Source organism: Phyllostomus hastatus, unplaced genomic scaffold (assembly GCF_019186645.2).
Source record: "Phyllostomus hastatus isolate PE091 unplaced genomic scaffold, TTU_PhHast_1.1 phas_scaffold_12, whole genome shotgun sequence".
NCBI classification, from domain to species: domain Eukaryota; kingdom Metazoa; phylum Chordata; class Mammalia; order Chiroptera; family Phyllostomidae; genus Phyllostomus; species Phyllostomus hastatus.
This window is the reverse complement of record NW_025334007.1, coordinates 8,898,124-8,911,917: the sequence shown is the minus strand read 5'-3', so window position 1 is coordinate 8,911,917 and position 13,794 is coordinate 8,898,124. Positions and strand designations below refer to the sequence as shown.

Sequence of the window (13,794 nt, the reverse complement as noted above, 5' to 3'; positions counted from 1 at the left end):
CGGAAATCATGAGAGACAAGTCTTTCCAGAGTCCTTTCCCAGAGGCCCGTCTGATGACAACACAGCGTCACCTGCAACAGTCAAGGTCCCTTCAGCAGTGACGGGTCTGCACAGCAAAGGACTGCCATCTCATGCCCACTGTGAGGCAGGAATGGGTGAAGTCACATCAGCGTTCCCATCCTCTGGGACACCCACAAGCAGAGAGAGCATCCTGTTTTGCTTATGATGGTCCCATTCCATGCCTGGTGTCCCTGTAAATTAAGTGTCCTCTCGCACTCTCAAAGGTGTTCCCATGTGGATGATAAATTATATGGTCACCTTACCACCAACAGCATTAACAGCAGGCAAAAATCTTCACAGGGGCATGACAGGCATTTTTATATTAGTTTCTAAACTTTTCTGTGTTTTTAAAAAAACTTCCCCTCCAACAAAAGAAATCCAACAAACGCACAAGAAAAAAACAAACTGCTCTATAATTAAGCATAACACATAATTATTTCAGTACCCAATCTCCTACCTAAATTGTTTTCCTGCTCTTATATTTTTAGATTATAGCCTAACCATATCCATTTGTCTAATGAGATCAGCCATTTGTCTGCAGTGTGTAAACTACAGGACTAAATTCAATGTCATCTGTTTATTTAAGATGGAAATGATATGCATGTAGCACAGTAGCCTTTGGGTACAAATGAAATATCATTCAGTATCACCAGAGAAAATATAAATCAGCAAGAAGGAATAAACATTGAAGGCTCTCAGTCAGCACATCTTTGTTGGGCTTCCTCTATGTGCCAGGGAGACAGGATGGAGTTAAACAGTCTCTGCCCTCATAGAGTGAATATGAACATTTGGGAAGGGGTGACACCCAAATCTGGTAGCAGCCCCAACTTCAATGTGCTATTTTACAATAAATCCCCAAATTGCCAGCCCTTTTCATGAGTATGTTCTATAAAGTATTTTTCTTTCCTCGTGCGTGTGTAAGAGAGAGATGGCAGGGGAGTCACACAGGAAACATGCAAGATGCAAAGGACGCTATTTGGAGTGATGAAAGTCATCTCCTTGCACATCTGTTTTCCTCATCTCCAGCTGGTTGCACGTGCTTGTCATTGGAAATGGGGTTGCGGCTTCTCTCTGAGGTCTCTGTGGTAGATATCTGGCATTCGCTGGGCCTCATTATTCAGTATGGGTCAGAGCCTTACTGTTTCTCCTAGGCTGCTTTGTCACGTTTGACCCCTTGACTTTGCTATGTCATCACCACTTTTAATTCGTTACTGCTGCTAACATCTCATGCTGGGGCTTAACTGTGCTAAAGCCTAATACCCCAAAACAAGTTTATCAATGTCCAGATGGCCAAAGCAGAGAGATTAGGGGGTAAAGTCTTTACCAAAAGAATCCCCATTAGATAACAATCTTCTGAGCCCAGGATTTAAATCAGAGCTGGTCCACTTACGAATTTTTTTACTATGGGCAAGTTACTTAAGCTCCTCGAGGCTCGGCTTCCTCACCTGTAAACGCAATGTGACATCCACCTCCCGGAGCTGCTATGAGGATTAAACGAGATGGTAGATGCAGCATTTCTTGCACTAAGCCCCAACACTTTGAGGGTACTTACTACTTTTTAGTTTCCTTCTATCAGCCCCTTCACAGTTCCCCACCTAGTCTGAAGCACATGGTAACCTAAATGGGCAGCTAACCTGAAAAAGGTGCGCAGGTTTTGGGCTTATCTTAGAGAGTGCCACGTTCTCAACACACACCAGCCAGCTGTTCTCCTCAAATATTTGTATTAGTATATACTGTTAACCCCATTTACTCTTTAGTCTCTCAGTAAAGATGTGAGCAAAAATCTTTCATCTATACATGTCACTGACTATAATTTTCAAGAATAACTGAGGAAGTTTTATGGATTAAAGAAAAAAAGTTAAGGAAGATCAGGCCAAACAGAGGGTAGAAGTGTTTTTTTGTTTGTTTGTTCACTTTGTTTTTGCTAACAACCCTTTACTGGGTACTAGTTGTGTGACAGAGACTATACTGATCACCTTATGTTCAATTTCTTATTTATCCTCCAACAACCCGAATGAGATAGTTACTATTATTTTCCCCCATTTTACAGATGGGGAAACTGAGGCACAGAGCGAGCTGTTAAGGAACAGCTTAGTGTCCAGGATCAAACATCTAACTGCCAAAGCTAGCAGTGGAGCCAGACAGTCTGTCTTCTCCACGCCACACTATATATCAACAGTACCACCTTGTAGAAGGTTCAAGGCCCTAAGAAGCTGAATTTGCCCTATAAGACTTCTTTTCAGATCTGGAACAGGGCAGCAGTTAAGATGCTCTTGTGACTTTTTAGATCAGGAGCTTTGTGTGAGAACAGAAAAAAAATATTTCCAGGGAAACTGTACCATCAGGTAATAACATGAATTATATCAAGTACTCGTTCCTGTAAAGCTGGTGGTCTGTCATTCAGGAGCGCCATTACCAGGTCATTAGGTGGAGCTTTTTTCTTGTTTCTTCTTTTATAAGCCTTAATTTTCATTGTTCACAAGCTCAGCACCCATTAGAAACTTAGTAAATCCGTTGAAGGAAAAATAATTGCCCAGGAGCTCTTCTGATGGAGACACTTGTTCATAATTTTATAAAGTTAACATTGCTATGGATTATTTGCAGTTTCAAATACTTCATGGATGTGGTTACCTGGCACTTCTCTTTTTGTCTGAAGCTGAAGCCGTTACCGGTGTGAATGAGAGCTGCATGCAGGGGCTAATGCCCACACTATCCGCAGCCTTACTTTTGCTTGTGGAAAAGGGGATGAGTGGATATGTGAGATCTTTCCTAGCCTGACACTGTTGTTTTATTCTTAAAAGCCTGTCTCATACCTCCACACTGTTCCTTGGATATCCAATAAAATTGTCCGACACACCCCTATGAAAGCTCCAGTTCTGATGGGACTCTTGGGAAGAAGAGGCTAGGAGGGGAAAGAACAGACCCTTACTGAAGATCAGTTAGGTGAATCACATAAAATTGCCAACGCTGAACCACTTTTTTACCTATAAAAATGGCAATTTCATATGGTTTAACCCAATGCTAAATGCTAGACCAGACACCTTTTATATGTTATCACGTGGGATCCTCATAATGATCCTATGAGGTCAGGTTTATCCCCATTTTACAGATAATGAAGTTGAGTTAAATACCTAGAGTCATTGTCTTCGTTTGGATTTCCCCAAAAGTTGACCCAAAGGCAAGGACTCGATGCGAGTAGTATATCTGGACAACAATCCCAGAGAGCACTGGTAAGAGAATGGCCACATGAGACAGGGAAGGGAAGTAGTAAGTTATAGGGACATTGTTACTCTGGAGCCTAATCCCTCTGGGGAACTCTGGGAAATGGTGCGGAACACATGCCACAGAGTCTTCCCTCTTTGGGGACAAGGAAACTGGGCTATTTATACAGAAACTATTTTTACTTTTTTATTTATGTTTTAAAAGAGTTTATTTATTTACTTGTATAGAAAGGGGAAGAGAGGGAGAAAGAAAGGGAAGGAAACATCAATGTGAGAGAGAAACACCGATCAGCTGCCTCTTGCCTGCCCCAACTGGGACCAAACTTGCAAAGCCAGGGATGTGCGCCAACTGGGAATTGAACCCGTGACCTTTTGGTTTGTGGAACAACACCCAACCAACTAAGCCACACCAATCAGGGCTGCACTAATTATTTTCAGTCATTGGTTCAGGCCACTTGGTATTGAGATAGTATGTTAATGCCCCCAGTTTTCCACGTCAGGCTAGAAGACTTAAAGCAGGTAAATGGCATGGTACGTGTTTGCTGGTGTGCACTGAAGTGGAGTGCCCAGGTGTGTCTGACATAGTCTGATAACCAGAACTGCAGAGGCAGGGTTTGAACTTGTGGTAGTCTGACCTCGTAACCCATGTCCTTCCCACTAACACACAAGATGTTGGCACAAACTGGGAAAGATCCGGGGCTCCAGGAGAATCAGGAGTCAGTTCTCGGATTGTATCTGGCCAGCTGTAAGACACAGAGGAGAGACCGTTCCATGCCCCCCTGCTCTATAACCACAGCTGTGTGGCCCTCTAGCTTACAAAATGCATGCATACCCATCACATCATTTGTTTCTCAACACGCCCCTGAGACAGACTAAAGTCCATCCACTTACAAGATTATTGTAGTCGCGTGTTTACTCCATAACTGTTGAGTGTATGTCCCAGGAACTGTTCTAGATAATGGAGATGTAGTAGGCCAGACACACTCTGGCAAGGTAAAACTCATGCTCCAGTGGGGGCAGCAGAATAAAGAAACAAAGAGATGGATAACGGAATGTCACAATTGGTGCCATTAGAAACCTGAAACAAGCAAAGATGATGGTGATGGCAAGATATGCGATTTTTTTTAACTGGAGGTGGGGTCAGAGCAGGGGATTACATTTAAGCTGGGACAGGAAGGAAGTGAGGCTATCTGGAAGAAGCACACTGCAGGCAGAATGAAAAGTTGGGCAGCGTGATTAGGGCATAGTAAGACACGAATCTGGAGAGATCAGCAAGGGCAATGTACCACCTTGTGGGCTACACTCAGGACGTGAGTTTTGCTCTAAGCCCAGTGGGGCACCATTGGAGGATTTAGAGCAGGGGAGCAGCACGGTGTATGTTTTCAAAGGTTGTTTACTTATATATCTCTAACCCATGTGGTCAGTAAGACCCAGAACCAAGACTTGAATTGAAGTCTTCTGACTCCCGATCCAGTGCTCTTCCCACTGAGGTCCACGGCTGTTCTCCAGACCTGGATATCCTTGGTATCCTGTTTTTGTTTGGTTTGGCTTTTATTTTTTGTTCAATTATTTTTTAAGTTGAATTGATTGGGGTGACATTGGTAAATAAAATTAGATAGCTTTCAGGTGCACAATTCTACAACACATCATCTGTATGTTGTATTCACCCCCCAAGTCAGGTCTCCTTCCATCACCACTTATCCCCCTTTTACCCGCTTATATCTCCCCGACCCCCTTCCCTCTGGTAATCAGCACACTGTTGTCTGTGTCTTTGAGTTGCTTTGGGCTTTTTTGTTGGTTTGTTTTTGTTTTTTGCTTAATCACTTGACCTTTTTCACCCAGCCCCCTTATATGTAAAATCTAATGAGCAAAATAAACTAACAAACAAAAGAGAAACAGATTCATAAATTGGTATCCTGGGTTTTTTTCTGTCCATTACATAGGACAGAAAAATTTGTGGTTTCCTAACCAAATCTTCAAACTGTTGTTACCTGCTCCCGAGGCATTTGGCTCCTTACGACTTCTCTTTGCCTCTTGGCCAATCACCTTTAACATTCTTCCATTTCTGAGAGCATCTTGTCCATCAAACTCATGACCCACAAACCTGCGTGACCAGCGTTTAAGCTTGACCGTGAAAGTCAGGATTAAAAAATAACCACTCTAATCCAGAAATTTAACTTCACAGATTCCCAGAGGTCTTCAAGATATCAAGGAAATTTTTTTGTGCTCAAGACCAAGTACTGGACATGTGCTTCACTGCATCCTTTCTCATCCAGACCAACGTGGAATCAGGCAAAAGTTGCAATGAGATATTGTAGTTGCCTTTTCCTTCATCGTTACTACTTTTTGTTTCTAAAATCTCAGACTTATTTGCTTCAGATCCAAAGCTGCTTTGTTTTTTCAGCCAAAGCTGCAGAGACAAATAGCCCTGTTTGGGGAGTTACAGTGTGGGGTTCTCTTGGCTGCCTTTTAGTGTCAGCAGCCACAAAAACCGTGTTTACCCCCTGGTAAAGCAAGGAGAAAAACAAACACCCCACTCGCCCAGACCTCCACTAGCACTATGTATTGACAGAGGTACCCATTTGTCTTTTGTCACTATAGCAGGTCAGCATGACACTGGGCACAAATGTACAGAAGTGTGTGGATAGACATTCACTTGTTTGGCTACATCCACAGTTTAAATTTCGTGTCCTCCGAACATTCAACGTTTCAAAGGCAGAATGATATTTCGGTTTGCTTATTAAGGGATGACTAACTTGCTTTTGGCTGTACTACAAATGAATCACGGTAACAATCCCCAACTTGCAACTTCTGGTGTTCTGATGTAATGCATTTCTATTAAAAGAAGAGGAAGGAGAGTGGGTGAGAGTGAGATCATGCAAGGATGGAACATAACACTGAGGGAGCTAGCGTAATTGATGAACTTCAGAGACCATATCCATCCACTTCAAGGTGTTTTCTTGTGTCTTGGATCAGGATAACTTGCTGGTCAGTTCCTACACATTTATAGTTACACAATATAGACCCAGATCAAGATCTGGAATTCAGAGGGACTCAGTAAAAAAAAAATCACTTGGGGGTAAAAAAACAGACATTCCTTGAAAGCATTTTTAAGCAATTCTGACTTAGTGTCACTTTGAAAGTAATATTAGGGAGCACATGACATAGGTTAGAAAAGCAAACCAACAACCTCCCTTTTTAAATTGTTTTAATGCTATGCAGCGTATTTGGGAGAGGCAGAAGGAGGGAGTGGGAAGGTGAGACAAAGAAGGGAAGGCAGCCTAGAAAAGATGAGGTGGTATCATCGGACTAACTGCCCCTGGGGAAGCCCCACCTCCTCTGAATCTCTCCTCACAGGTGACGTTGCTGGGGGACAGCTTGACATGTTAATTGCCCTGCCTGGCAGATTGGCCTTCCTGCCTTCCCTCTCCCCCTTTTCAACAAGAAGCAAATACAAAAAGAGCTGAAAGGTATTGTAAAAGATCCTCCTCGCAACCCACAGGTATTTTTCCTATGTTAATCACCTCTCAGGAGCAGACACTTCCTTCCTCCCAGATCCCTTCTGTACTCTCCTCTACAAGGTGCCCCTGCTGTCTTCTGAGGAAGATCTGAGTGTGCCAAGGAGAGGCAGAGAGGAAATTAGACTCTGGCCTGTCGTGACCGGCAGCCCACACTGGCTTTGTCCCAGGCCCTGGCAGAAGGGGATTAGAAGAGCCAGAGTGCCTCCCCAGAACGGGAAATCACTCCTAGAAGTGAATCTTTTTTTCCCCAGTAACCCTATCTTCCCTACCCGGTAGTTTTTCTTCTGAGTTTCATTTACTATCAGATCTGTCATTGACCTAAAAAAGAACTTCAATGTGTTGTAAAAGCATACTTCAAGTAACTATAATAAATCTCAAATTGATGTTTATGAAGTTAACTTTCTCTGTCCCACGATCTGATTGTATAGTCTGTGGGTGTCACTCAGTTTAGAATTATGTAGTGTCAGAAGCGAAAGGATCTGTCCATAAGATTAGCAAGAGCAACCAACCTCCTTGTTGAATTGAATAATCTGAGACCTGAAGCAGAGTGATATTCCTAGGGGCCCTGACACTCCTTCCTAAGTGGCAGAAGCAGACTTAAAGCTAAAGCTTCTCATTACTGGATTCTATGGTGCCTGTGGACTTTTTTTTCTTGCTAAGCCCGTCTTTGAAAAGTTTTATGTGGCAACTGCAGAGGCCAGATGGAAAATAAGAAAAGTCAGTAATCTCAAAACCCATCCCCTTCATCACCTGTTAATATTGCCATGTAATGTTGCTGTTTGAAGAGGAGGTTTGTGCCCTGGCCAGGTGGCTCAGTTGGTTGGAGCATCGACCTGTACCCCAAAAGGCTGTGGGTTCAATCTCCAGTCAAAGCACTTACAGGAGGCAACTGATCAATGTTTCCCCCACCACCACCAATAAATGTATCCTCGGGTGAGGGCATTTTAAAAAGTCTGGTGTTTCAGATGATTTCTGGTCTCTCTTAATGGAGCCCGGATCCCCAAGTGTGGCCATCCCACAGCTCAGCTATATCCACAGCCGATCGCTGAAACAAAGTGGGCTGATGATTCTTCATTCTTCCCCAAGTCCTCTTCATCCTCACTAAAGCTCCAGAGTCGTGCTGGTCTGTGGCTAAGTGTCCCACTGTGGAGAGAGGCCTAATTGAGAACCCTGCATCTGCCCCTTTCGTACTAGGTCATATTAGGTACATTATTGACATTCTCTGCACCTCAACTACACCCACTATAAAATAGGAATAGTGATTTAACCATTCCCACAGAGTCCTGTATTGAGTAAATTTTTAAAACTATAGAAAGTACTTAGCAGACTAGTCACTATTACTGTCATCATTCTTAACCTGAATAGTGATGAGTGCAAAGAAGCTAACAATTTAAAGAGTACGTTCAGAGCCATAGAATGAATCTCAACTTAACATTCAGTTCTGGCCTCTTTGGCAGCAAATACGATATTAGTAAAAAAAAAATATTGTGATCAGGATTGACACTGGTTTGGTTTTACTAGTACAGAACACTTGTCATCATCTGCTATTAGGATCTTCCCATAGTTTTGTACATTGTACCTCTTAATGTGATTTTCCACTTGGTGAGTATGATGTGAGAACCCTAAACTTGGAAATTACCCCATTATTGAGCACACAGTAGATTTGATATTAACTTATTGAATGTATGTTGATGGGATAATTCAAAATCTAACATATAGAAACATGGATTATATGTTGATGCACACGACAGAGTGAAACTATATTAAGGGTCAGGACGACTATTATGTGCTGTTTTCCCCTTGTTTTCTTTTTTGAGAAGAGGATCTCTTGCCTAGCCCAATAACAAGCTTGTGTGGATTGAGATTTTCCATTTTGTTGACTGAGGTGTCTTGGTCACCATTTCACTGTCATGCTTTAATGTTTTCCTGTCCTTCTTTCCCCCGTCTATCCCCAAGAGCAAAAGCCAATTTAAAGGCAAAGATGATGTCATTGTAAGCTAATTTGTCATCGTGTTTCCTCTCCTTTTCTTTTTCAATGCAGAAATTAAAAGTAAGTATTCAGCCCTGGCTAGTGTAGCTCAGTGGATTGAGTGCTGGCCTGCAAACCAAAGGGCTGCTGTTCCCAGTCAGGGCACATGCCTGGATTGTGGGCCAGGTCCCCAGTAGGGGGCACAGGAGAGGCAACCACACATTGATGTTTCTCTCCCTCTCTTTCTTCTTCCTGTCCCCTGTCTCTAAGAATAAATAAACAAAATCTTTTTTTTAAAAAGTAAATATTAAGCAAATGAAATCATAACTGCAATCTGTGGCTCCCTTTTTCCCCTGTGAATTTCTAAGAACAGCTACTAATATTTCCGCTGTTCTGAGTGGGGCTCCTTTAGGAAAGGAAATCAGGGCATTTTAAAACCCTGTACAGGCTGATGTCCAAGTAGCCATGGGCAGTGTGTCTGCTCATGGCTATGTGGATGGCCAAGAGTAGATCATGCCTGTACTTGCTATGTAGGCATAAGAACCGAAGATCAGAAGGGAGTCTTAATTCTCCTTTCCCATGCCTGTTATCTCTCACCTCTTATCCTGGAGACTCTCCCTGCCAGGTGGGTGGCCTCAGCCAACACCCCCTCTCTGGCTGCTTTGACACTCAGCATCTCCATGCCACTCAGAAGCAAAAGTGACACATGTTCTACCCACCTCTCCATCAGAAATTCAAAGCAGCTGCAATTTCACAGCAGCTCTGGTACTAAGAGTTAAGAAGCCTTCGCTGTCAAACTTCAGTGAGGTTCTCATTTTCCAAGCCTCCCTCCTATGATTTGGTGGTACAGGGGTTAACAAGGTGTCTGCCTTCTTTGGTCAGTGGTCCCAGGGGTCACAGCCGTAGATCAACAGAGCTGGCAGATCACTAAATAGTTTACAACTCCCCACCAAGCAGGGCATGGTTGCCTTAGAGAATGGATGGAAAATATCCCCTTGCTATAATTGGGTTCAGCCCTGTGGCTTAACAGCATCTTATTTGGCAATCTTTTCTCTTGACATATTTAGTAATCACTCTAAGGGAGATTTATTAGACTTTTCATGGGAACAAACAATGCACTAAATATTACACATATGCATGCTTCCAATACCACTCCTTTTCTAGCCTATTCTGAATCTCTCCCCAAAGTCTTTTAACTCTTATCGAAACTCTCCCTTGTATTTAAATTCCTCTTGATTCTTCTCTCAAATAACCTTTTACATTTTGGAATGTTTTTGTAGTTAGGAGTCCTTGTAATCAAAATTCACTGGGCCATGCTTAGGGAAAAATGGATGAAAACACATTCTCACAGTTTAAAACCAATGAAGATACTTGCTCATCATTAATCTCAAAACAAAAATTTAGCATATGGTAAGAGTTTTGTGAAAATAGTCTCCTGGGTGTCTCTGGGAAAGAGGGAAACAGAGATAAGGAAGGAACTCAGAATGTTTCAGCCAAACGCAATACATGCATTGTTTCCTGAGCCTGAGGCTTGGGTCCCGTGAGGAGATGTGGGGCAGGGGCACACTGAGAACCAGGATTAATAACTCATGCTCTGTGCTGAGTAAAGGACTTTGACTGCTGGTACCTCCAAGACATTTTCAAAAAGCATAATAAATATCCCACCTACCCTGGCACATGCACAGCAACATGTCTCAGTAAATAATCCATGTAGAAAGATTTAAGATAATACATATCAGGGTCACAGGGATGCTCAGCAGTTTACAAGTTACAATGGAATAGATATGGTGTGGCAACTCTGGATGCTCACCTTTACATACGAAATGTTCTTCAGTCATCAGATTTGCAATAATGGCTGTCTCTGCTCTTGGAAGAGCCCACCCAGGGCCAGGCCCTGTCCTACATGCGCTCATTTCATTAACACTCAGACACATCCACCACTGGCCTGATTTTGCACACTGGCCACAATTCACAGACAGAAGTCCTTATTTTTCTCACCTTAAACTGTAGATTACACATACTTCTACATATGTGAACTTGAGCACTTGTGATTTTTTGAGGGGAGGGGCAGTGAAAGCACAAATTCAAGAATGAGTTGCTAGCAAGAACCTTCATTCACTTGCTGGCATTGCCAACCAAGAGGGGTGTTGGGAGGGGCCAGGAACGCAAGTTCTGGAGCTGGACCGTCCACTCCATTCTCTGTTACTGTGTTTGTGATGTTGGGCAAGTGACTTGGCTTCTCTGTCAGTTTCCTCGTGTGTAAAATGAAGCTAGTTCTTGCACTTTATAGTTTCTTATGAGGATTAAATGAAATAATCTGTAGAAAGGGCCTGCAACTGTGCCCGGCATGGCCTAGGGGCTGTAAAATGAGTGTTTGTATTCCCAGGTGCACTTGGAGCGTAGGCATGCAGACCTGGGCCTGGCAAATGGGACTGAGGGTGAGGTGTACAGAATGAATCCCACTGTGCCCCCTCAGCGTGAGTCCCAAGGACCCCAGCCTGACTGTTACAGTTACGGCTCGCTTTCTATATAAGCAGACAAGGAAAGTCGGAGAATAGGAGGGCCCTCAGGGTGAAGCACTTGTCTTTTATGGCACAGAGTGATTGAATTGGATGCGGAAATCGCTTAGCTGCCCTACAAGTCAGCGAGGGGTGGGCCTGCAGAGACCTCTGTGCGTGGAACTGCACCTCCGTTCACTTTTTCCTTGACATTTTCAAGAGGGAGAAGCTGAACAGTGGGCCTTTGTAAGATTTTCAGACATTTCTAGATCAATCGAGTCACAAATAAAGAACACCGCTTATGGAAACAGAGCTGGTATTTTAACCCAGCACTTTTCAGACTTTAGCTGTATCAGAATCGCCTGGAGAGCTTGTGAAAACAGACTTCTAGGCCCCACCCCAGAGATTCTGATTTACCAGGCCTGAGGTACAGCTTGAGAATTTTCATTTCTGGCAAGTTCTCAGGTTGTGCTGATGCTGCTGGCCCAGGGATTACACCGTGAGGAACATGAGTCCAAAGTGCATTTTGCATCCTTACTACCTATTTCTGATGTAAGGTTATAACATTTAATTTGAACTCCTCAGCTTAGAGATGGCAGGAGGGACTCCCCACCCCCCAAAACCTATATTTGAATCTGCAGAGCGAATGGCAGTTACTAATGTCTTATTTTTGGTAATAAACGCTGATTTACATTTTCTTTCCCCATAGTTGCATGCTGCTGTGACCAGGATCCAGATTCCGAGACCTGGTTTCAATTACACGTTCGCCCATATATGTATCCTGAATAACGATAAGACTTGCATCGTGGATGACATAGTGCATGTTCTGGAGGAGCTCAAGAATGCTCGGGCCACCAACCGGACCAATTTTGCTATCACATACCCGATCACTCACTTAAAGGACGGGAGGGCCGTGTACAATGGGCACCAGCTCGGAGGCGTCACCGTGCACAGTAAGGACCGGGTGAAATCCGCAGAGGCCGTCCAGCTCACCTACTACCTGCAGTCAATCAACAGTCTCAATGACATGGTAGCTGAGAGGTGGGAGTCCAGCTTCTGCGACACTGTCCGACTATTCCAGAAATCCAACAGCAAGGTCAAAATGTACCCTTACACGTCCTCCTCCCTGAGGGAAGATTTCCAGAAGACCAGCCGTGTATCAGAACGTTACCTGGTCACCAGCCTGATCCTGGTGGTCACCATGGCCATCCTCTGTTGCTCTATGCAGGACTGCGTCCGCAGCAAACCCTGGCTAGGCCTGCTCGGGTTGGTGACCATAACCCTGGCCACTCTCACCGCGGCCGGGATCATCAATCTTACTGGTGGGAAATACAATTCCACCTTCCTGGGAGTCCCTTTCGTCATGCTAGGTAATTACCACCCTTCATTTCTCTGGTTCCTTCTGCTGGGAATGGTGGCTGGGTTCTAAAAAGACACAGAGTAGCCACCTAATGACTTGGTTTCATGTATAGTGTCTTCCTTTTGCCCAGAACTACTGGGATCAATCACATAAAGTGCTGTTGGTCAGCAAGAAACAACCTTATCTGGTAAATGCATCAGAAGTCCAAAGTCCTGGGTTCCAGCCCCAGTTGTCCATTAAGTAGCTGTGTGGCATTTAGCAGGTATTAATCTTTGTGCCATACTGTCTCAGGTTGAGCATCCTCAGTAACAGACCCTGAGACAAGGATTTAGATACAAGTAGTTTATTTGAGAGGTGAGCCCAGGAAGCCCCAGGGTGGGAAAGAGAACCTGAGACAGGGAAGGAAAACACTTCAGTACACGTTAATGAGCAGGTTACTGCTGTGGGCACCTGTGGCTCAATCCTATGGGAGACCTTTGGGAGACCTTGGAGAACACCCCTCGGGGAGGCCCTCCTTCAGAAGTGAGGAAGCAGGAAGCTGGGCTGTGCATGCAGAAGCCCTGCGTATGACTCACTGAGGGCCCTCCCTGGGGTCATTAACACCCCAGCACGTCCCAGGGAAGATGGGGGAGCACATTCCAGCAGCTGCAGAAATTCCTCCAGTTACCAGTATTTGCAGTCAGAAGCCTTCAGGGAGCTCCAGAATGGTGAACATGAGGGTGTATGCGTTGAGCACTGACAGTGTCTGCTACCCTCCGTTTCCCCACCCTAGAGATAGAATGGATGTGAACATCACACAAAAGGACATAAGTACATGCATGAGAGCTTTAAAAGCAACAAGTAAGACCTAAATAGAACGAAACTTCTCCTGTCCCTGCTATGAACTCAGGAAAATGTTTTAAAATGATGGTGTGACAATCCTACTATATTCTCTCTTGGGGCTGCAGGAATTTCCTGATAGAGATAATGCTCAAAACAAAGGCATAGTGGTCATGCTATAGCAACAATGACTGTCCATCTGGTATTGAAGATGACATGCCCAGCAAGCCTGATGGCAGAGTTCTTCCGGGCCAAGGATTCAGATGGTTAGCTTTCCCCCCTTTTCAGCGGTAACTTCTCATCAATCGCTTTAGCAAAATTAAAATGTCATTTGGAATCAGATACT

General features: G+C 44.0%; 1 protein-coding gene across 1 annotated transcript in view; it reads left to right on the top strand.

Annotated features, from left to right (window-relative positions):
* PTCHD1 (patched domain containing 1) overlaps positions 1-13,794 on the top strand; it is a 52,274-nt gene that overhangs the window by 25,439 nt on the left and 13,041 nt on the right. Inside the window, exon 2 of the mRNA XM_045856087.1 lies at positions 11,979-12,639. Within this exon, the coding sequence (XP_045712043.1) occupies positions 11,979-12,639 (661 nt within the window). The remainder of the gene's footprint in view (positions 1-11,978; positions 12,640-13,794) is intronic.